General features: G+C 38.7%; 1 protein-coding gene across 2 annotated transcripts in view; it reads left to right on the top strand.

Moving 5' to 3' along the window:
• The window catches only part of BTBD8 (BTB domain containing 8), a 98,935-nt gene that overhangs the window by 27,277 nt on the left and 46,611 nt on the right, over positions 1 to 25,047 (top strand). For both annotated transcript variants that reach the window (XM_004455573.5, XM_058303171.2), the window contains one exon: positions 15,252 to 15,341. In XM_004455573.5, the coding sequence (XP_004455630.2) occupies positions 15,252 to 15,341 (90 nt within the window). The remainder of the gene's footprint in view (positions 1 to 15,251; positions 15,342 to 25,047) is intronic.

Genomic DNA, 25,047 nt, shown 5'->3' with positions numbered 1-25,047 from the left:
CCTAACTTCCCATCCTTTATTCCTACCTCATCCCTTGTCAACCTGTATTCTAGATTTTAACTCTGTGATTCTGCTTATTCTAATTGTTTCTAATCAGTGAGATCATAACAATATTTGTCCTTTTGTATCTGGCTTGTTTCACTCAACATGATATCTTCAGGGTTCATCCATGTTGTCACATGTATCAGGACTTCATTCTTTCTACGGCTGAATAATATTCCATGTATGTACATAACCACATTTATCCATCCATTCATCAGTTGATGGGCACTTGGATTGCTTCCATCTTTTGGCAGTTGTGAATAATGCTGCACTGAACATTGGTGTGAAAATACCTTCTAAGCCTCTGCTTTCCATTTTGGGTATATACCTAGTAGTGGACTGCGGGGTCATATGGTATTGCTGTACTTAGCTTATTGAGGAACTGCCAAACTGTCTTTCACAGCAGCTGCACCATTTTACATTGCCACCTGCAATGAATGAGTGTTCTTGTTTCTTCACATACTCTCTAACACTTGTTATTTTCCATTTTTTAAATAGCAGCTGTTCTAAGGTGTGTGAAATGGCATCTCATTGTGGTTTTGATTTACATTTCCCTAGTGCCTAATGATGTTGAATATCTTTTCATAAGCTTTCTGGCCAATTGTATATCTTCTTTGGAGACATAGCTATTCAAGTCTTTTGCCCATTTTTTAATTTAATTGTCTTTTTGTTGTCAAGTTGAAGGATTTCTTTGTATATTCTGGATATTAAACCTTTACTGGATATGTGGTTTCCAAATATATTCTCTCATTATGTAGGTTGTCATTTTACTTTCATGTTAAAGTCCTGTGAGGTATAAAAGTTTTTAATTTGTATGAAGTCTCATTTCTATTTTTTCTTTTGTTGCTTGTGCTTTGGGTAGAAACAATTGCCTAACACAAGGTCCTAAAGATGCTTCCCTACATTTTATTCTAGGAGTTCAATAGTTATAGCTCTTATATTTAGGTCTCTGATCCATTTTGTGTTGACTTTTGTATATGATGTGAGGGAGGGGTCCTTCTTTTTTTTCCCAGCAGTATTTGTTGAAGAGACTATTTTTTCCCAGTTAATTGGTCTTTGCCACTATGTCAAAAATCAGTTGACCTTAATGTGAGGGTCGATTTCTGGGCTTTCAATTAGATTCCCTTGGTTTATATGCCTGTTCGTGTGCCTCTGTTTTGATTACTGTTGCTTTGTAATAAATTTTAAGATTGGGAAGTATGAATACTCCAACTTAATTCTTCTTTTTCATGGTGGCTTTAGCTATTTGGTGGCACCACTTACCCTTTAATATAAATTTGATGATTCGCTCTTCTGTTTCTTCAACAAAGAAGTCTTCAGTTTCAATCTTTGATTGAGACTGCATTAAATCTATACATTTCTTTGGGTAGTATTGACATCTTAACAATATCTAGTCTTCCAATCCATGAATATAGACTATTCTTCCATTTATTTATATCTTCTTTAATTTGTTTTGGCGATGTTTTGTTGTGTTCCATGTACAAGTCCTTTACATACGTGGTTAGATTTATTCCTAGATACTTGATTCTTTCAGTGGTTATTGTAAATGAAATTTTTTCTTGATTTTTCCTTCTGATTTTTCATTGCTTGTATATAGAAACACTACTAATTTGGGGGCATTGATTTTGTATCCTACTACTTTGCTGAACTCATTTATTAGTTGTAGGAGCTTTTTTTTTTTTTTTCCATGTATTTTCTGTATATAGGATCATATCATCTGCAAATAGGGGAAGTTTCATTTCTTCCTTTCCAACTTGGATATCTTTTATTTCTTTTTCTTGCTTAATTGCTCTGCAAGAACTTCTAGTACACTATTGAATAACAGTGGTGACAGTGGGCATCCTTATCTTGTTCCTGATCTTAGAGGGAAAGCTTTCAGCCTTACACTATTAAGTAGGATGTTAGCTGTGGGCTTTTCATGTATGCTCTTTATCACGTTGAGGAAGTTTCCTTCTATTCCTAGTGTTATAGGTGTTTTCATCATGTAAGGGTGCTGGATATTGTTAAGTTCCTTTTCAGCAGTGATTGAGATGGTCATGTGGATTTTCCCCATCATTCTGATAAAGTGATGTAGAACATTAATTTATTTTCTTATGTTGAGCCAACCTTGCATACCATGGATAAATCCCATGTCATCTTGGTGTATAATTCTTTTAATATGCTGATGGATTTAGAGTCTTAGCATTTTGTTGAGGATTTTGGCATCTATATTCATAAGTGATACCGGGTCTATAGTTTTCTTTTTATTTATTTATTTTTAATTTATTTTTAAAAGATACTTAGATTACATAAAACATTACATAAAAAAAAATAAGGGATTCCCATATTCCCCACTCCTCACATCTCCCACTTTTCCCTGCATTAGTAACTTCTTTCATTAGTGTGGTACATTAATTGCAGTTGATGAGCACATTTTGAGCATTTCTGCTAAGCTTGGATTATAGTTTACATTGTAGTTTACACTCTCCCACTCAATTCTGTAGGTTACAGCAGGATATATAATGGTCAGTATATGTCATTACATTGTCATTCACTACAATTCCAAGTCCCAGAAATACCCCCATATTATACCTCTTTTTCCCTCTCCCTGACTTCAGCACCTGCAGTGTCCACTGTCTCCACATCAATGATATAATTTCTTCCATTGCTAGGATCACACTAAGTCTATAGTAGAATACCAGTGAGTCCACTCTAGTCCATATTTTATTCCAATCCTGAGGATTCTGGGATGGTGATGCCCATTCCACCTCTAATTGAGAGGGGGCTTCAATACCATATGGCTGATGGATGAGAGGTTCTTGCTTGCAATTGTAGACTTACAGTTTTCTTGTGGTATCTTTTCATCTGGCTTTGGTATGAGATGAGGTTGGCCTTATAGAATGAAGTAGGAGTATTCCCTTCTCTTCAATTTTTTGGAAGATTTTGGACAGAATTGGAGTTGGAATGTTTGGTAGTATTCCCCCTGTGAAACCATCTGATCTTTCTCTTTCCTTTGTTAGGAGGATTTTGATTACGAATTCAATCTCTTTACTAGCAATTGGTTTATGGAGATCTATTTCTTCTTGAGTTAGTATAGGAAATTTATGTGTTTCTACGAGCTTGTCCATTTCATCTAGGTTATCCAATTTATTGATGTAATTGTTGTCCAATTTATTGATGTAGTTGTTCATAGTATCCTATTATAGTCCTTTTTATTTCAGTGGGGTTAGAGGTGATATCCTCCTTTTCATTCAGTAGTTTTTTTTTTAAGATTTATTTATTTATTTATCTCCCCTTCTCCCCCCTCCCCCGGTTGTCTGTTCTCTGTGTCAATTTGCTGCGTCTTCTTTGTCCGCTTCTGTTGTTGTCAGCAGCATGGGAATCTGTGTTTCTTTTTGTTGTGTCATCTTGTTGTGTCAGTTCTCCGTGTGTGCGGCACCATTCCTGGACAGGCTGCACTTTCTTTCACACTGGGCATCTCTCCTTTTGGGGCGCACTCCTTGCACGTGGGGCTCCCCTACATGGGGACACCCCTGCGTGGCAGGGCACTCTTTGTGCGCATGGGCCAGCTCCACATGGGTCAAGGAGGCCCAGGGTTTGAACCACGGACCTCCCATGTGGTAGACGGATGCCCTAACCACTGGGCCAAGTCTGCTGCCATTCAGTAGTTATTTATAGCCTTTCTTTTTTCTCAGTCTAGCTAAAGATTTTTCAAATTTATGGATGTTTTGAAAGAATCAACTTTTGGTTTTGTTGATTCTATTTTTGTTGTTGTTGTTGCTTTCTATTTCATTTATCTTCACCCTAGTCTGTTATTTCCTTCCTTCTATTTGCTTTGGGTTTAGTTTGTTCTTCTTTTTCTGGTTCTTCCAGTTTTGAAGTTAGGTCTCTAATTTGAAGTCCTTTTTTTAATGTAAGCATTTAGAGATATTAATTTTCCTCTCAGCACTGCCTTCACCGCATCATTTTCATTTGCTTCAAGATATTTCCTAATTTTGCTTCTGATTTCCTCTTTTTAACCAATTAGTTTTTAAAGAGTAAGATGTTAAATTTCTAAATATTTGTGAATTTTCTCCCTTTGTTATTGATTTCTAGCTTTTTCCATTGTAGTCAGAGAACACATTGTATGATTTCAATATTTTTAAATTTACTGAGACTTGCTTTGTGACCCAACATGTGGTCATATGCACTTGCATATGATCCATATGCACTTGAACAGAATGTGTATCCTATTACTGTTTGGTGAAATGCCCTATTTATATCTGTTAGGACTAGTTGATTTATTTTTATTTTTTGTTTTTTAAAAGATTTATTTATTTATTTATTTCTCTCCCCTTCTCGCTCCCCCACCCCCCGCCCCAGTTGTCTGTTCTCTGTGTCCATTTGCTGCATGTTCTTTGTCTGCTTCTGTTGTTAGCAGCATGGGAATCTGTTTCTTTTTGGTGCGTCATCGTGTTGTGTCAGCTCTCCATGTGTGCGGCGCCATTCCTGGGCAGGCTGAACTTTTTCTTTCGCAAGGGGCGCACTCCTTGCGCATGGGGCTCGCCTATGTGGGGGACACCCCTGTGTGGCACGGCACTCCTTGCGCATCAACACTGCGCGTGGGCCAGCTCCACACGGGTCAAGGAGGCCTGGGGTTTGAACCGCGGACCTCCCATGTGGTAGACAGATACCCTAACCACTGGGCCAGACTAGTTGATTTAGAGTATCAGTCAAGTCTTGTACTTCCTTATTTATCTTCTGCCTAGATGTTCTATCCATCATGGAGAGCACTGTATTATAGTCTCCTACTATTAATGTAAAACTGTCAATTTCTTCCTTCAAATCTGTCTGTATTTGCTTCATGTATTTTGGGGCTATGCTGTTATATACATATATTTTTTTAATTGTCACATTTACCTGTTGCATTGTTCCCTTTATCAGTATGTAATGACCATCTTTGTTCCTCATAACGGTTTTTAAATTAAAATCTAGTTTATCCGATATTAAATTAACCACACCAGCGCTCTTTTGGTTACTACCAACATGGAATATTTTTTTCCATTCTTTCACCATCAGCCTACTCGTATTTTTTACTTTAAGACAGCATAGAGTTGGGTAATGCTTTTTTATCCATTCTGCCAGTCTTTGTGTTTTGACTGGATAGTGTCATCTGTTTACATTTAAGTCATTATGATAATACAGGACTTTCTTCTGCTATTATGCTATTTAGCTTTTGTACATCTTAAACTTTTTTTGTCCCTTACTTCTGTTAATTCCTACCTTTATATCTATTTGATTTTTTGTGTTGTATTAAGTGCTTTCTCACTTCTGTTTGAAGGTACTTTTCATCTGTTTTTCCTGCAGTTGCCATGGAGTTAAATTTACCTTCCAGGAGCAGATGCGGCTCAAGTGACTGAGCATTTACTTCCCACATGGGAGGTTCCAGGTTCGGTTCCCCGTGCCTCCTAAAAAGAAAAGCAAAAACAAACAAGTAAAAAAACCAACTCAGGGGAGCCAATGTGGCTCAGTGGTTGAGCACTGCCTTCCCACATATGAGGGCCAGGGTTCAATCCCTAGCCCCTGGTACCTCAAAAAAAAATTAGCATCCTAAATGTATAACTATCATATTTGGTTTGATACCAACTTAACTTCGATAGCATGCATTTGTACTTTCCCTATACCCCTCTGTCCCCCCACCATATTTTTTGTACTGTTACTGCTTATATATTTATAGTCTGTCCAAAAAAACAGATTTATCATTACTTTTTATGCATTTGCATTTTAGCACCAGTAGAGTTATATACCAAACATACACTACAATAATACTGGCATTTATAATTACTAAAATGGTTATCTTTATCAGTGGTCTTTATTTCTTTATGCCACTTTGAACCACTGTTCAGAGTCTTTTCCTTTCAGCCTGAAGAACTCCCTTTAGCATTGCTTATAGGGCAGGTCTAATGGTAATGAACTCCCTCAGCTTTTGTTTATCTGAAAATGTCTTAATCTCTCCCTCATTTTTGAAAGAAAATCTTGCTGGATTTAAAATTCTTGGCTAATAGCTGTTTTCTTTCTGTACTTTAAGTATTTCAACCTACTTTCTTTTTGCCTCTGATAGTATGGCAGTCAATCTAATTGTGACTCCCTGTATGTAACATGTTGCTTTTCTTTTTCAGCTTTCAATACTGTCTCCTTGACATTTGACAGTCTGATCAATATATGATGCAGTGTATTTGTCTTCATGTTTATCCTGTTTGGTATTCTCTGAGCTTCTTGGATATACATAGTCACATATTTTTCTGTGTTTGGAAAGTTCTTTGTCATTATTTTTTTGAATATTCTTTCTGCCCCTTTCTCTCTTCTCCTTCTGGAACTTGAATAATTCATATATTGGTGTGCTTGATGGTATCCCTGAGGTGTCTTAGGCTATTTTTACTTTTACTATTTCTTTTTGCTCCTCAACCTGACTCATTTCAGATAACTTGTCTTCAAATTCACTGATTCTTTTACCAGCTTCAATCTGCTCTTGAATCTCTCCTGGGCATTTTCATATCAGTTATTGTGGTCTACAACTCCAGTAGTTCTGTTTGGTTCCTCTGTAAAATTTTTGTCTCTTTATTAAGACTTTCATATTGCACATTCATTGTTTTCCTGATATCCTTTACTTCTTTCTCTGTAGTTTCCTTCACTTCCTTGAGCATTTTTAGGATCATTTTTTAAAAGGCTTTGTGTAGTATGTTCACATTCTCATCTTCTTCATTGGTGTTTTTTGTAATTTTATTCTTTCTTGTTTCTTTGTCTTATACTCTTGTACACTGTATATTTTAATATTTTAAAATGTTAAGTATAGGATTTATTCCCTGATATATTTGCTTCTTGATTTTGTAACCAACTGCTGATAAAACAGATTTTCTTAAGCTTCAGCCTTCTTATCAAGGTCTGCCTAGGTGAATGCAGTGTACAGGGTTTTCTCTGTCTTTCTGAGCTTCTGTCTTGTCCTGGGCTTTTGCTGAAGTTGCTTTGGAGTTCCCCCTGTTTATAGAAATTTGTTTGTTCTGTTTCCTAGGAGACATACCTCCCTCTCCTGAGTGTTTGAAGCTGGCAAAGTTTGTCAAAGATTGTCTCCTCTATAATTTTTTATACTCCTTTCATGGTCTCCAGCTGCTTTTGTCTGGAAGACAAATTCTGGGACGAGGGCACACAGGTAAAGTCTTTCCCAGTAAAAGCAGGGCAGGAACCCACAAAAGGGGCCAGACCAGCTCTAAAGTGTCCTGGTGAGGGGATCTGGAAGGGTGCCAAGGGCTTCTTCAACAGCTCCCAAAGCTGAGTTTTCCTGGCCTGCCCTGAAAAGCAGCCCTTGAATTAACTAACTCCCTGTAAGCATAGCATCTTTTAAGTCTCCTCTGCCACTGTCTTTGTTTAGGGAGGTTTGAAACAATGGCTGCCCCTGCCTTTGTCTAGGTGGGTTTAAACAATAGCTGCCCTCAGAGCTGGGCCCCCAGCGGTCGGAATTTGCTAATCAAATGCCATAATCAGCTATGCCCAACTTGTTCTTGGGGAAAAGGATTTCTATATTCCTTTACTGTTCTTTACCAGTATTTATCTTCTTGATCTTCACTGGATGTGATACGGTGTTCTTTTGGACTCTGGAGTTTCAAAATAGTTGTGTTAAACAGTTTCTTCCTCTTCAGTAGTTTTGGTGGAAGCACTGAGTCCTGGAGCTCCCAACTCTTCCCTCTTTCCACAATTCTCTCAGGTCTCCTTCATTTTTTTTTTTAAAGATTTATTTAATTCCCCCCCCTCCCCCGGTTGTGTGTTCTCTGTGTCTATTTGCTGCGTCTTGTTTCTTTGTCCGCTTCTGTTGTCATCAGCAGCACGGGAAGTGTGGGCGGCGCCATTCCTGGGCAGGCTGCACTTTCTTTCGCGCTGGGCGGCTCTCCTTACGGGGCGCACTCCTTGTGCGTGGGGCTCCCCTACGTGGGGGACACCCCTGCATGGCACGGCACTCCTTGCGCGCATCAGCACTGCACATGGGCCAGCTCCACACGGGTCAAGGAGGCCCAGGGTTTGAACCGCGGACCTCCCATGTGGTAGACGGACGCCCTAACCATTGGGCCAAGTCTGTTTCCCTCTCCTTCATTTTTGAAAGATATTTTTGTGGAAAACAGGATTCTTAGATGGTCACTTTTAAATATTTTTTTCAACACTTTAAAGATGTAATTTTATTGTTATTTCTCTTACATTTTCTCTGGTGAGAAGTCTCTTTCATTCCTAGCTTTGTCAGTATCACATGTGTCTATTTTCTCTGAGCACTGTTTAAAATTTTTCTCTTTACCTCTGATGTTATGGATTGAATTGTGTACCTCTAAAAGATATTTTCATCTCCTAACCCCTGTTTCCAAAGTGATCCTATTTCAAACTAGGATGAAGATGTTTTTAATTAAGGGGAGGCCAAACTGGATTAACATAGGCCCTAATCTGTTATTACTGGTGTCCTTATAAGGAGTGGGAATTTTTACACAGAGAGGGAAGACAACCATGTGACAGAGGCAAAGATGGATTTATGCCACAAGCCAAAGAATGCCATAGATTACCAGCAAGCCATCACTAGAACCCTACTGATCTCCAGGGAAGCATGGCCCTGACAAAATCTTTTTTTTTTAGAGATTTATTTTATTTATTCCTCTCCCCTTTCCGCCCATTGTCTACTGTGTCCATTCATTGTGTGTTCTTCTGTATTTGCTTGCATTATCCTGTGGCACTGGAAACTGTGTCTCTTTTTTGTTGTGTCATCTCTTCATGTGTGTGGTGCCACTCCTGGGCAAGCTGCGCTTTTTTCACATGGGGCAGCTCTCCTTGAGGAGCACACTCTATTTTGCGTGTGGGGGATCCCTACGCAGAGATGCCCCTGCATGGCACGGCACTCCTTACACGTGGCAGCAGCACTGCACATGGGCCAGGTTACGACATGGGTCAGGATGCCTTGGGGATTGAACCCTGGGACCTGCATATGGTAAGTGGACGCTGTTATCAGTTGAGCCACATCTGATTCCCAGGACAAAATCTTGATTCAGAGTTCTACCCTTCAGAACTGTGAGACAATACATTTCTGTTGTTTTAAGTCACCGAGTTTATGATACTTTGTTACTGTAGCCCTAACAAACTTAAAGAATTAGGAAGAAAACAAAACAAAACAAAAAACAAGGACATAGGAGAGAAATGAAAGATAAAAACATAAACCAGGTGAAACTGCTAGAGATGATAAATACAGTATCTGAAACGAAAAACTCACTAGACGGATTTAAAAGATGCTTAGCTAATGAAGAAGAAAAGATCAACATCCTTGAGAACATAGCAATAAAAATTATCCAAATAAAATATGGGAAAAAAACCCAACTAGATAAAAAGAGACCTTAGTGATCTGTGGACCAGTATCAAGTGGTATAGCATACCTATAATTGGAGTCCTAAGTAGAAATGAGGGAATGCATGGGGACTATAATCTGAAAAAATTAATGGAGGTAAATTTTCTAAATTTCATAAAACTGTAAACCTTAAGCAAAATTTCATAAAAACCATAAACCCACAGATTCAAGCTCAACAAACCCTAAGCAAGGTAAACATAAAGAAAATCGCAAGATACAGCATAATCAAATTGCTGAGAACTAGTTGTCTTAGTTTGCTAGGACTCCTGAATAAAGTACCACAAACTGGGTGACTTAAACAACAACAATTTATTGTCTCAGTTCTAGAGGCTGGAAGTAGAATGTAGGTATTTTCAGAATCATCCTTATTTTGATGTCTTTAGAGTTCTGGTGATGGGCTGGCTGGCAATCCATGGTGTTCTTTGACTTGTGGCATAACTCAATCTCTGGCTTCATCACATATCTGTCTTCTCTGTGTGTCTGTGTAGAAATTTCCTCTTGTAAGGTCATCAGTCATATTGTATGACTTATTTTAAATTGGCTTATTTCATCAAGAATGACTGTACTTCTAAATAAGGTCACATTTCTGAGGTATTGGGGAGTAAGATTTCAACATATCATTTTGGGGGACACAGTTCAACCACTAACATTGCTTGAAAATACTTATCGTAGCTGTTTAAGTGCTTTGTGTGCTAATTCCATCATTTCTGTCATTTCTGAGTCTATTTCTGTTGACTCATTTTTCTCCCAGTTATGGTTCACATTTCACTGCTTCTTCAAATGCCTAGTAATTTTTTATTGGATGCCAGACATTCTGAATATTATTTTGTCAAGTGTTTGAATATTGGTGTCTTCCTTTAAAAAGAATGTTGAGGTTAGTTTCAGAAGGCTTGTTTTTAAATTTGTTAGGGTAAATCTAGTTTAGCTTTTGCTTTAGATTTTGTGTAAATCTACTACTGAGACCCTTCTGGGACCTTTACTTAGTGCCCAGGTATTCAGCAAGGGTTTCTCCATTCTGGTTAGAAGGAACTATGTGAGCTCTGAATTTTTCAGCTTATTACTCTCTGGCCTTTATTCTTTGCTTGATTTCATGGAGTCTCACCATTTGTGTGCTCATATTAGTAGTCACACAAAAGCTCAAGGAGAGCTTTCCTCTAGTTTCTAGAAGTCGTTGTCTTCATAACTCCCTCTTTTATAATACTCTGCCTCACAAAATCCAGCTGACTCAACCTCCTGGAGCTCCTATACCTGTCCTCAACTCAGTGAGACCACCAGGCTCTGTCTGTGTTTGTTTTCCCTCTGCTTTAATCTAAAAATTGCTCCTATGAAGAAAAGCATTGTGATTGTTTGGTTTTTATCATTTGTTTCTCTTCTCTTATGAAATAAAGTCCTGCACTGCGTTTTTTTCCATATTATATTTTGTTCAGTTTTCTAGTTGTTAATGGAGGGTTGGCAAGCCCTAAACTTCTTATCTTTCATAGGTGGAACCAGCATCCCTAATTTTTAAACAGACTTTATTTTTTAAAATAGTTTTATATTTATAGAAAAGTTGAGAAGAAAGTTCCCATACACCACATACCCAATTTCCCATATTATTAACATCTTTCATTAGTATAGTAGTTTATTATAGTTAAGGATACAGTGTCATTAACTAAAGTTCACAGTTTATTCAGATTTCCTTAGTTTTTACCTAAAACCCTTTTTCTATTCTAGTGTTCTATCCAGTATACTATATTACATTTGTTATGTCTGCTGTGGCTCTTCTTGTCTATGACTGTTTGTGATGATTTTGACAGTTTGATGAGTATTCGACAGGTATTTTGTAGAGTGTCCCTCAATTTGTTTTTTTCTGATTTTTTTTTTTTCATAATTAGTTTGGGGTTATTGGTTTGGGGAAGGTAGGCCACAAATATGAAATGCCATTCTCACTACATTGTATTAAGAGTATGTACAATCAATATGACTTATCACCACTGATCTTGTGATCATCTGGTTGAGGTAATTTTTGTCTGGTTCTCCATTGTTGGGTTACTTTTTTTACTCCCCCTTTCCATAATGTATTCCCTGGAAGGAAATTACTATGTGCAACCTACACTTAAGGGATGGACAATTATATTCTACTTCTCTCATAAATTTTTTGGAATTTTTCTGCACAAGAAATTTGTCTATTCTCCCCCATCTAGTATTTTATTCACTTGTTTGCTTGTACCAATATGGACTCATGGATATTTATTTTAAATTTTAATAGAGTCTAATTTATCAGTTTTTTTCTTTCATGTATCTTGTTTTTGGTATTGTATCTAAAAACTCAACACTAAATCCAAGGTCATGTAGATTTTCTCCTATGTTTTCTTCTAAAAGTTTTATAGCTTTGCATTTTACAGTTAGGTCTATGATCCTTTTTTAAAAAAATTTTTTAAAGATTTATTTTTATTTATTTCTCACCCCTTCCCCCCACCCCCGTTAGTCTGCTCTCTCTGTCCATTCACTGTGTGTTCTTCTGTGTCTGCTTGCATCCTTGTCAATGGCACCGGAAATCTGTGTCTCTTTTTTTTGTTGTTGTTGTTGTGTCATCTTGCTGTGTCAGTTCTCTGTGTGTGCAGCGCCACTCCTGGGCGGGCTGCGCTTTTTTCATGCTGGATGGGTCTCCCTGCAGGGTGCACTCCTTGGCATGGGGCTCCCTTACACAAGGGGCACCCCTGCATGGCACGGCACTCCTTATGTGGCAGCACTGTGCATGGGCCAGCTCATCATACGAGTCAGGAGGCTCTGGATACCAAACCCTGGACCTCCCATATGGTAGACAGACGCTCTATCAGTTGAACCACATTTGCTTCCCTATGATCCATTTTTAATTAATTTTTGTGTAAAGTATAAAGTCTGTGTCTTGGTTCTTTTTTTTTTTTTGCGTGTGAATTTTCATTTGTTCCTATACCATTTGTTGTAAAGACTATCCTTTCTCCATTAAATTAGTTGCCTTTGTGCTTATATTAAAAAATCAGTTGATTCCATTTGTGTAGGTCTATTTCTGGGCTCTCTGTTCTGTTCCATAGATCTGTATGTCTATTCTCTCATTAATACCACTGTAACTTTATAGTAAGTCTTGGGATTGGACAGTATAAGTCCTCCAACTTTTTTCTTCTTTTTCAGTATTGTGCTGGCTATTTTATTTTTCTTCATCTTTTCATATAAACTTAAGAATCACGTCAGTATCTACAATATAATTTGCTGGGACTTTAACTGGGGGTTACCTGAATATTTAAAAATCATAAGTAGATGTTGAATTTTGTCAAATGCTTTTTTCCTGCATCTGTTATGCTGATTGTGTGATTTTTCTCCTTTATTTTATTAATGTGCTGTTATATTGATTGATTTTTGAATGTTAAAGCAAGCTCGTATTCCTGAAATAAATTCAATATGGTGGTTTTGATGTTTATTCATTCAGTTTATTGCTGACTTTAGTGTGCTAATATTTTGTTTAGGATTTTTCTATCTATATTCATGAAAGAGATTGGCTTGTAACTTTTTTTGTAATGTCTTTGTCAGGGTTAGGTCTGAAGGTTATGCTGACTTCATAAATTGAGTTGGGAAGTATTTTTCTTTCAATTCTTTAAGATTGATTTTATATCTTCTTTAAATGCGTTTTAAAATTCACTGGGAAGGCTTCTTGTCCTGTTATTTTCTTTGTCAGTAGGTTTTATTTTCATCCTTTTAAAAAAATTAAATTTATTGTTATAACCCATATACAATCAAACACACACATTTAAAAGTGCAGTTCAATGTGTTATGACAAATGTATACACCCATGTAACTCCCACCACAATCAAGATATAGAGACTTTTCATCACCTAGAAAATTCCCTTATTCCTCTTTGCCATGAGACCCTTTCCTCTCCCTAGCCCCAGGCAACCACCGATTTGATTTCTTCACTTTAGCTTAATTTCACCTGTCCTTGAATTTCATATAAATGGACTCAGACATGCAATTATGCCTGAATTCTTTTGTTCAGCGTAATGATTTTGAGCATTGTTGGATTATTTGTATCTCTAGTTCATTAAATTTTTATTGCCGAATAGCAAAGTATTCCATTATATGGATATACCACAATTTTTTAATCCATTCTTCTGTTGATGAACATATGAGTTGTTCCTAGTGTTTACTATTAATAAAGCTCGTATAAATATTTGTGTATTAGTCTTTGCATGAACATATATTTTCTTTTTTCTTGGGTAAATACCTAGGAGTAGAATTGATGGGTCAAATGGTTAAATGGATGTTAACTTTTTATGAAACTGATGAACTGTTCTCCAAAGAGAATGTGTCATTTTACCCTGCTGTCTGCACAGTATGATGATTTCCAGTTCTACCTCTTCACCACCATTTGCAATTATCAGTCATTTTAATTTTTGCTATTTTAGTAAGTGTATAGTGGTATCACATTGTATGTTTTTGTTGTTGTTCTTTTTTGTTATTTGTTTTGGTACCAGGGCTAGGGATTGAACCTGGGACCTCATACCTGGTATGTGGGAAGCTGGTACTCAACCACTGAGCAGCATTGGCTCCCCTGAGTTGGTTTTTTCATTTTTCTGCTTGTTTGTTTGTTTCTTTTTAGGAGGCACATGGGACCTCCCATGTGGGAAGCCGGTACTCAATTCCTTGAGCCACATCCACTCCCCTCACATTGTATTTTCTTTTTTTAAGATTTATTTTTATTTATTTATCTCCCCTTTCCCCTCCCCCCTGCCCCAGTTGTCTGTTCTCTGTGTCCATTTGCTGCGTGTTCTTCTTTTGTCCACTTCTGTTGTTGTCAGCTGCATGGGAATCTGTGTCTCTTTTTGTCGCATCGTCTTGCTGTGTCAGCTCTCTGTGTGTGCGGCGCCATTCCTGGGCAGGCTGCACTTTCTTTCGCGCTGGGCAGCTCTCCCTACGGGGTGCACTCCTTGCGCGCATCAGCACTGCATGTGGGCCAACTCCACACGGGTCATGGAGGCCTGGGGGTTTGAAGTGCTGACCTCCCATGTGGTAGACGGATGCCCTATCCACTGGGCCACGTCCACTTCCCTGAATTGGTGTTTTCATTTGTTTGCTTGTTGTTTGTTTTTTTGCTTTTAGGAGGCACTGAGATCTGAACCCGGGACCTCCCATGTGGAAAGTATGTGCTCAACCACTCGAGCCACATCCTCTCCCTTTCGTGCACTTTTCCATCCTTCCCCCCACTAGAATATAACCTTGTTCCATGTCTCTCATTTGCTACTATATTCCCAACATCTAGAATAGTGTCTGACACAGAATATAGAAGTTAATAGATATTTGTTGCGTGAACAAATGAATGAAATGACATTTTATCTCAGAAGATAGAATGGAAATTCAAAAGAAAATATATTTCCTATCGTTTTCACAAACCTAAGATATAGCCTTTTTTGAACATAGGGTGAATTCTGAACTAGAACTCACGTCCTTTTAGAGTTTTAGCCTCTTACTGATGTTCTCTCAAGGTGTGAAGTAACATCTTTTGGTTTTTATTTCTCTGTTTGCAAATGATTTATTACTCTCTTAGTCATGGAAGTATTCTCAGTTATCATGAAAGAGCCTTCAAGAAAAAAACTTAAGAAGATAAAAAGGGTATTAGAATTGATGTTTTAGTAGAGTAATCAAAAATTTAGTTATAAAGATAGACTTATCATTTTTATTATTATAATCCTACCAGTGAACACAGACAAGACAGATTGTCATCATGTTTTAAAAGGTAAAGAGAAAGAGTTTCATTTTATGTTTTGTTTAGTACATAAATATTTACCTGTACTTTTTTTTCTCTCCACTATAGGGCCATTTTAAGTGCAAGATCTAGTTATTTTGCTGCAATGCTGTGTGGCTGTTGGGCTGAAAGCTCCCAAGAGTACATTACTCTTCAAGGGTAAGCGAAATTTTTACAAGGCTGCTTGACTGCTAATGATTGCAAATAATACTTCATACAAAGCACTTTTTATGAATCTGATTCCTCTTTATATTCAATGAAATGTATTTCATATAGGAGCATTCAATGAAGTACATTTTCTGAAAATGGGAGGTGATAAGGAGCCTTTGGTAATAGAGGTAGTTTCTGATTATGGAGGAATTTAAATGGTAGGCTAAGGAGTTTTTTATTCTATGGATAAAAGGGATGTGTAGATAGACCAATTGATCAACTTTTATCATAACTGTTGAAAAACAACCTGAAAAATGTATCCTACTAATAAGATTCCTTCTTTAATAATGAATTAAGATATCTGCTTAATATAGGTAGGGTGTGCTAGTAGAGGTGAGCCTCAATCCTAGACTAAAGTGTTCTGATCCTAGGAATAATCCCTTTAGTGTAATTTTGGAAATTTGTCCAGGGACTGTACTTGATATGTTCTAGATATCATTTTCAAGAACTGTCAGTTCACTCTCATTAGATCTGAACTCAATAAAAATTTATAGGGTGAAATAACACTTCTTTGACTTAGAATGGAACTTTCGGCATTCATCAAAATCGTGATTCTGTGTGGGAAGGCAGGTCAAAATAAGTATATGATTATGGGACTTTATTCTACAGAAGAGGAATGTAATTCACCAAGCACATATCTAATTTTTTTTCTGAAAAAATTCTCATTTCCTTGTAGGCTTAGTGACAATTTTTACTACTTTATACGTATTATGAATACCTTTGTTCCTCTCACCAAATAGATTCTGTCCTCAGCAGTAATAAAGCCTTAAAATAACTTTGTTTTCTAGCTTCTTTCACATTCACTATGTCCTTTTAATGTTGTGAATGAATCTTTGAGGTAGAGCATGTGTATGCACATATAGAAAAAACAAGGTTAGAGAATTTAATGTTTTCCCAGCATCACCTCATGAATAAATGCTTATGCTGAAAATAAATCTCATGTTTGTTGATTCTTAATCCAGAGTCCATTCCACTACAGTCACTGAAGAAATTTTTAAAAAGCTTTCCCTTTAGAATGTGTTCTTGACTTAACTCAGACTGTTGTTCTCCACTGTTTAAATGAGTGCTTTTCAAGCTCTGTTTAATAAAACCTAAAGGTTCCTGGTAGGCACGTTAAGGAATACTGATAGTACAGTGGAAAAAGCGTGGACCTTATTATGACTGCCCTATGTCCTGTTCTAATTTGCTACTTGACTTAGAGATATTTCTTAACTTCCCTGAGCTTCCTGAGGCTGTTGAAAGGATTAATTTAGATAAAGTATGTAAAGAGCTGAGTATAGTGCTTCACACATAGTAGTACATTAATCTTTGTCCTCCTCTTCCTTTTCTAAATTGGATTCTCCTAATTTTCTAGAGAAAAAGGTTCAAATGTGGGCCATTCCCAACACAAGGACAGCAATGCTTGCCTTGCATGATCAGCAGCTTCTTTTGGAATGTTGCAGCTGTTGCTTGACTGCAGGGTATTTTCTACAACTAGATTTAAGCAATATCTTGTCTCTCCTCACAGAAGAGAAGCACAGTGTTTTTAATGAGTTGATAACTCAATTACTATGAATGCATCAGATTTTTCAAGAGGTTCAGTCTTCAATAAATTGAGGTATGGATAGTAGAGTCTGATAATATCCATTCCACTCATGCCCAGAGTTGAGGGTGGAAGGGTTTAGCTAAAAAGAAGCAATCCCCTTCTAGTGGGAGGAAGGAGGAAATTTTCTGCACCCTATAGTGGAAATCAAATCACAGCCAACGCTTGGTGAAGTAACCCCACATCTTTACACTTTGTATAAATACAAGTCTTCCAGTGGTGACCTGGGAGCTTTGGAGCGTAAGTTTGGATTTTTTTATCTCCCTTGAGACTCCTGGTATTGCTCTGAACTTTCATTCTGATCTTTTGAAATACAAGTCAGATCATCCTTCTCTCCTGATCAAAAGCCTTCAATACCTTCTTATCACAGTTAGAATTAAACCCAAACTCTTTACCATGTCCTATAAGACACCACAGGATCCAGTCCCTGGCTTCTCCATCATTTTGTACTGTTCTTGCTCTCATTTGTTGGCTTTCTTATCAGCCATCCAGAAAGTTCATTCCTGCCTCATGGCCTTTGCACTTGCTCTTCCTGCTGTCCAATAGCTTTTCACCTAGATCTTTGCATGGCTAGCGTCTTGCTATGCTTTAAATCTCAGTTCAAGTGTTACCTTCCCACACTACCCCACCTAAAGTAGCTATGGCTCAATTCCCCAGTTACTCTCTGTTATAAATTTTCTTGCTGTAAATTGTCTTCATGGCACACCTCACTATTAAAATTATCTTCTTTATGTATTTGTTTAAATATTTATTGTTCATGTCCTCCCTCTAAATTGTAAGCTTCTTGCATTCCCAAGGCCCAGAATATAGCTTATCATTCAATAACTGCCAAATGTGAATGAATGGATGTTACCTTAGCCCACACATGCAGGGTCCTTAAACTTGAGGAAGCCCAATTAAAGCACAATATATAGATCTTACCCTTTCATAAGTTTTTGTTTTCTTTCCCTGACTCTGAGTATAATGTTTTCATTATCTACAATCTTTTATTCTGATTATTTTTCCTCTTCAATTTTACCAGAGTTTGCCTCATGTATTTTGGGGTACTCTGGTTAGGTGCATAGATATTTATGACTATTATTTCTTCCTGGTGGTTTGGCCCTTTTCTTAATATATAATGACCTTCTGTATCTCTTAAAACTTTTTTTTGTTTAAAGTCTGTTTTATCTGATATTAGTATAGCTACCTCTGATTCTTTTTGGTTACTGTTTGTATGGAGTATCGTTTTCCAACCTTTAACTTTCACCCAATTGTGTCTCTGATCTAAGGAGAGTCTCTTGGAGGCAGCATATGGATGACTCGTGTTTTTTTTGTCCATTCTGTCAGCCTGTACCTTTTGATTGGGGAGCTTAATCCATTCACATTCACCAATATTACTATAAATGCATTATTTACTTCCACCATTTTGTTCTTTGGTTTTCATAGGTCATATTTTATTTTCATCTGTCTTTTTACTCCTTTCTGCTATTCTTGCCTTCTACACTCTTGCCCAAGCCTCTGTCTCCTGTCTTTTTCCTTCAGGCTATAAGACTCCCCTTAATACTTCCTGCAAAGGTAGATTCTTTTTTATAAACTCTCTTAGTTTCTGTTTATTTATGGATATTTTAAACTCCCCTTCGTATTTGAAAGACAGTTTTGCCAGATCAAAAATTATCAGCTGGCAATTTTTCTTTCAGTATCCTAATTATATCATACCACTGTCTTCTTGCCTCCATGGTTTCTGATGAGAAATCCATACTAAGTCTTACTGGGTATCCCTTATATGTGATGGTTTGCATCTCCCTTGCTGCTCTCAGAATTTTCTCTTTATCTTTGATGTTTGACATTCTGAGTAGTATATGTCCTGGAGCAGGTCTAATCGGGTTTATTCTTTGGGGTACGCCACACTTTTTGGGTATGTAAATTCATTTCTTTCTTGAGAGTTGGGAAATTTTCAGCCATTATTTTCTCAAATACTCTTTCTTGCCCTCTTCCCTTCTCATTTCCTTCTGGAATTGCCATGGCACATATGTTCTTGTACTTTGTGTTATCCTTCAACTCCCTGAGTCTCTGCTAAATTTTTTCCCATTCTTTTCTCTCTAGGTTCTTTTCTGTCTTCATGTTCAGCTGTTCTGTCTTTTGTATCACTTATTCTTTCTTCTATCATTTCGAGTCTGCTGTTATATGCCTCTAAAGTGTTTTTTATCTCACCTATTGTGTCTTTCATTCCCATAACCTCTGTTGTTTTTCTATTCAGGTTTCCAAATTCTTCTTTGTGCTCACCCAGTGTCTTCTTTTTTTTTTTTAAAGATTTATTTTATTTATTAATTTCTCCCTACCCCCCTTGTTTGTACTTGCTGTGTCTGTTCGTCTTCCTTGTTTTCTTTATAAGTCACTGGGAACCAAATCCGGGACCCCCGATTTGAGAGGGAGACACCTAATATCTTAAGCCACCTCCGATCCCTGTTTTGTTGTGTCTCTCATCATGTCCTCCCCCCATGTCTCCTGTTGGGTCATCTTGCTGCATCAACTTGCCATGCCTGCCCATTGTGTCAGCTCGCTATCTTGCTTATCTTCTTTAGGAGGCACCGGGAACCTCTGCTCCCTGCTTTGTTGTATCCCTCATTATGTTTTTATTCTTGTGTCTCTTGTTGCATCATCTTGTTGCATCAGCTTGGTACACCTGCTCATCATGCCAGCTCACTGTCTTTAGGAGGCACTGGCAACCGAATCAGGGACCTCCCATGTGGTAGGTAGGAGCTCAGTCACTTGAACCACATCTGCTTCCTCCCAATGTCTTCTTGATGTCCTTTATCTCTTTGACCTTATTGTCTTTCAACTCATTTGATTTAGGAGATTTGTATGAAATTCATTTATTAGTTGTCTCAAATCTTGTGTCTCATATGGGACTTTGATATATTCCTTTTCTTGGGCCATTTCTTCCATTTTCTTGATATGACTTATAATTTTTTGCTGATTATGATGGTGAGTTTACTTTGATGCTCAATTTCTCTCTCTTGCTAAGAATTTAGTGGTAGGATGCTGTGTGTTACTGCCATTCTTTGATTCTTGGTTCAGCCTGTTCTAGCTCTTTGGAATTGTCCCTCAAATCCAGACCGTGGACCCAGTAATGGGTTGCAGACCTGCTTGCAAGGGCCTTGGGGAGGGAGGCTCTAAAGGCCGGGAAAAGCCTCTCTTATTTACTTTATTTCCTCACATGCACTTCTTTAATTCACCAATAGATAGTGTTCTTCAGCAGTCCTCTCATTTCAAGCCCTGACTGGAGTGTGTTCACGGCAACATGGACTGCAACAATGTGACAGAGAATCCTGCCTCAAGACTATTCAGAGCCTTATAAATCAGACTTTCTCAGAGGCTGCTCAACCTTTGCTGGCAGCCCCCTCCTTTTTCCCTGGTAGGAAATAATTTCACTCCCCTCTGTGCTCTCAACAACCAGTCCTGGTCAGTAGGGAGGGTGACTGAGGTTTGGATCTGTTTGGTCCCATGCAGGCTCCCAGGGCAGACAATGGCTCGGCCCCATCAGGCCTGGAAGGGTTCGTGGGGCACAGCAGACCAAATTTATTGGCCAAGAGCTGAATCAGCCTCAGGCTGTGTCCCTCTCCCTCCCCTTTCCTGGGGAAGTCGATGCCTGCAGCCCCTTCTGTCCATACCCACCAGCCAGATGTTGGAGAATTCAAAGCTGTGTGCTCCAAGGGTGGGGAGATGGGCACTGGCAGCTGTAGCTGAAGCTTTTATTCACAATTTTCCTGCTGAGATTCTTTTCCTTTGCCCCTCTCTCTCCTGGGTAGTGCCCGGCCTTCCCTGGTGTCCTAATCCCTAGAACATTTTTTCCCAGGCCATGTCTACCTGGGGGAGAAGTGAGTCCTGTGTCCCTCTAACCAGCCATCTTCCCAGAAGTTCCTGATTACCTTTTTTTTTTTTAAAGAGGCACCAGGGATTGAAACTGGGTCCTTGTACATGGGAAGCAGGTGCTAAACAACTGAGCTATACCCACTTCCCCCGATTACTTTTTTAAAAAATATTTGTTAAAGTATATTTAGGTAGCAAGTGAGGAAATGTTCTGATTGGCTGACATTAAGTTTCTTCTTTACAAAGGGGAGGTCTTACAAAATGGGGATCAGATACATATTGATTTATATGGTATGTCCATTCTGAAAAGCTACCTCTCCTGGACCAGCCAAGATGTTGCTTATCTGCGTTTCTGTAGAGTGCATTCCATTATTCCATTTTAGCATGAAGCTCCTTCAGGTCAATTGTTTTTATCTTCTGGAAAATCTTTCTCAGAAAAGGGTCCCTCTTGGCAATGCCCAATGCAAGTGACCATTTTATTTTACTTAACGATCTCCCCTTTTGGTCATTTTCCCAATTATCTCATTGGGAGCTTAACCAAAACAGTCCAGTCACTACCATTATTTCATTTCTTGTGAGGGAGTCAAGTAGGCTCAGTCAGTCACTCTGTTCCTTTTGTTTGTTTTTTTTCTTCTTCCTGTCTTGATTGAAGTGAGGTTCATTGGGTCGCTGCTCAATTATATTTAAGACCCTTGAAGTAAGATTATTTACTCAGTTGAGTGAATATGGGTACATCCCTCTCCCTGAGTCAGGATGCCTATTATTTTTATTTTTATACTTGGTACACTAGAAACAGCACCATTTCTATCTCATTTTGCTTTTGCATAGCTATTTACAGAGCAACCAAATATTTGAGGGTGACAATGAATTTAAATAGATTCTTGAAACACAGTTTGTACAACAAGAAATAAAAACATGGCCTCATAATCACAACATAAAGTAGAAATCCAAAGTGTAACAGTGTTCCTATAGTCCATTAAACCAAGAACCCAAGTCAGGAAATAGGTCTGTCCATTGAGATGTTTGAGCCTAACTGATATTATGAAATACTACCTTCACTTGTTCCATTAAAATATTCCCTGTCCCAGACTTCTTTTTTTTTTTTTTTTTTTTATTGACTTTGTAATAATATTACATCAAAAATATATATGTGAGGTCCCATTCAACCCCGCTCCCCCACCCCCCCCTCTCCCCCCCCAACAACACTCGTTCCCATCATCATGACACATCCATTGGATTTGGTAAGTACATCTTTGGGCACCTCTGCACCTCATAGTCAATGGTCCACATCATGGCCCATACTCTCCTCCATTCCATCCAGTGGGCCCTGTGAGGATTTACAATGTCCGGTGATTGCCTCTGAAGCACCATCCAGGGCAGCTCCATGTCCCAAAGACACCTCCACCTCTCATCTCTTCCTGCCTTTCCCCATACCCATCGTCCACCATGTCCACTTTTCTCAATCCAATACCACCTCTTCTATGTGGACATTGGATTGGTTGTGTCCATTGTACCTCTATGTCAAGAGGAGGCTCAAATTCCACCTGGATGCTGGATGCAATCCTCCCATTTTCAGTTGTAATCACTCTAGGCTCCATGGTGTGGTGGTTGTCCTTCTTCAACTCCATCTTAGCTGAGTGTGGTAAGTCCAATAAATCAGATTGTAGGTGCTGGAGTCTGTTGAGGCTCAGGACCTGGCTATCACATTGTCAGTCCAGAGATTCAAATCCCCTAAATATATCTTAAATCCCAACGTTAACTGCACCTCCAGCACATTAGCATGAAAGTCTTATGAAGGGAGATCCCATCTGAGTCCAGATTCATCACACATAAACACCATTTCCAAAGAGGGGCCATCTGCCCTGTCCCAGACTTCTTAATTCAAAACTCAACAAAACCATGCATCTGTCTGCAATTTACAAATGGAATGCTACATATCTCACATAAAATGAACAGAAGCAGAATCTGATAACCCACAGGAGTGTGCTGTAGTTTTCTATTGAAACACACAAAATTTCTCTCTATAGTCATCCTCCTTTTGATGAAAGATAATCCCAAAGAAAGATTATTCTTGATCATAAAGTAAGGCTGGTTTCATTAGATTTGGCCTGATTATTAACATAAGTACAGCAAGAATGGTTATTTTTAAGTTTACTTTGCTGGTAGTTTTTTATAAGGAACCTCAGATTGGACTTGTAAAAGCCTCTCAAGGCTAGGAAGCCAAGCCAAGAACTCAAAACCGGATTTCACCTGCATTATCTATAGATTTGGGTGTATTACTTTCTCGAAGTCCCCAAAGTATCATATGATTCCTGTGCCTGCCAGAAAGTGGCCTTCTTGTCTGTAGGACTGGAACACTGGAGCCAGATACCAGCTTGGTTTTCCCCAAAAGGGTTTAGTAAGCATATTGGCTCCACAAAGTCAGACTTAGTTCCATAAAAGTGTCTGGTCGTATCTGATTAAATGAGCTTTATTTTCAAATATGACAAGGGCTGTCTCCAGTTATGTCCTGTTGTTTTTTTTAAGATTTATTTATTTATTTATTTCTCTCCCCTTCCCCCCACCCCGGTTGTCTGTTCCCTGTGTCTATTTGCTGCATCTTCTTTGTCCGCTTCTGTTGTCAGCGGCACGGGAATCTTTGTTTCTTTTTGCTGCATCATCTTGTTGTGTCATTTCTCCGTGTGGGCGGTGCCATTCCTGGGCAGGCTGCACTCTCTTTTGTGATGCACGGCTCTCCTTACAGGGCGCACTCCTTGCGCATGGGGCTCCTTACGGGGCGCACTCCTTGCGCATGGGGCTCCTTATGGGGCGCACTCCTTGCATGTGGGGCTTCCCCACAGGGACACCCCTGTGTGGCAGGGCACTCCTTGCGCGCATCAGCACTGCGCGTGGGCCAGCTCCACACGGGTCAAGGAGGCCCGGGGTTTGAACCATGGACCTCCCATGTGGTAGACGAACGCCCTAACCACTGGGCCAAATCCGCCACCCTATGTCCTGTTAATAAGGAAAACATATTCTGACTGAACATTTGCAGATAAGTGTAGTGCCATAAAAATAAGAATATTCAAAGAGTTTTTGAATTCTGGAGAGATGAGGCAGGGATAAAAAGACATTTTATGAATTATAGATAGCTTAAAGAAAAAGAATAAGGAATTCCTAATATTTAGAAAATAGAACATTAAAACATAAGCAATAATCCAAACAGCCTATAATCATTCTTTATCAGTTCATTCACTCTTTTTTTTCTTTTTCTTTTTCTTTTTTTTTTCTTTTTTTTTTTTATTGACTTTGTAATAATATTACATCAAAAATATATATGTGAGGTCCCATTCAACCCCACCCCCCCCCACCCCACCTCTCCCCCCCCCCAGCAACACTCGTTCCCATCATCATGACACATCCATTGGATTTGGTAAGTACATCTTTGGGCACCTCTGCACCTCATAGTCAGTGGTCCACATCATGGCCCATACTCTCCTCCATTCCATCCAGTGGGCCCTGTGAGGATTTACAATGTCCGGTGATTGCCTCTGAAGCACCATCCAGGGCAGCTCCATGTCCCAAAGACACCTCCACCTCTCATCTCTTCCTGCCTTTCCCCATACCCATCGTCTGGGAACTCAATACTTTTCTGCTCAATCTTGTGTTAGCTATCTCATGAACTTCAGAATTCTTCACTAGAATTCTGGATATCTTGGCTCAGTACAGTGGTATAGTCTCTAAGTTATATAAGCAATTTTCCTAAAAGCTATATTAGTCAACCAAAGGAGTGCTGATGCAAAATAACAGAAATTGGTTGGTTTTTATATGGGGTATTTATTTGGGGTAGGAGCTTACAGATACAGGCCATAAAGCATAAGTTACTTCCCTCACCAAAGTCTATTTTCATGTGTTGGAGCAAAATGGCTGCTGACTTCTGTGAGGGTTCAGGCTTCCTGGGTTCCTCAGGGCTCAGCTCCTCTGGTTTCTCTACAAGGTCAGCTGTAGACTATGAGGCTCTCTAGGCTTTGCCTCTCTCCACAAGGTCAGCTGTATACTATCAGGCGAATGACTCTGTCTCTCTCCCTGGGGATCCAGCTTAAGACTTCAGCATCAAACTCCAACATCAAAGGTCCAACATTAAGAACCCAGCATCAAAAAGGTCCAGCTCTGTCCTTTGCCTTGCCTTTTATCTTTGAGTTCCTACTTCCTACCCACCAATGGGTAGAGACTCAGTGCCCTACT

This window comes from Dasypus novemcinctus, chromosome 9, assembly GCF_030445035.2.
Source record: "Dasypus novemcinctus isolate mDasNov1 chromosome 9, mDasNov1.1.hap2, whole genome shotgun sequence".
NCBI classification, from domain to species: domain Eukaryota; kingdom Metazoa; phylum Chordata; class Mammalia; order Cingulata; family Dasypodidae; genus Dasypus; species Dasypus novemcinctus.
This window is presented reverse-complemented; position numbering and strand designations above follow the sequence as displayed.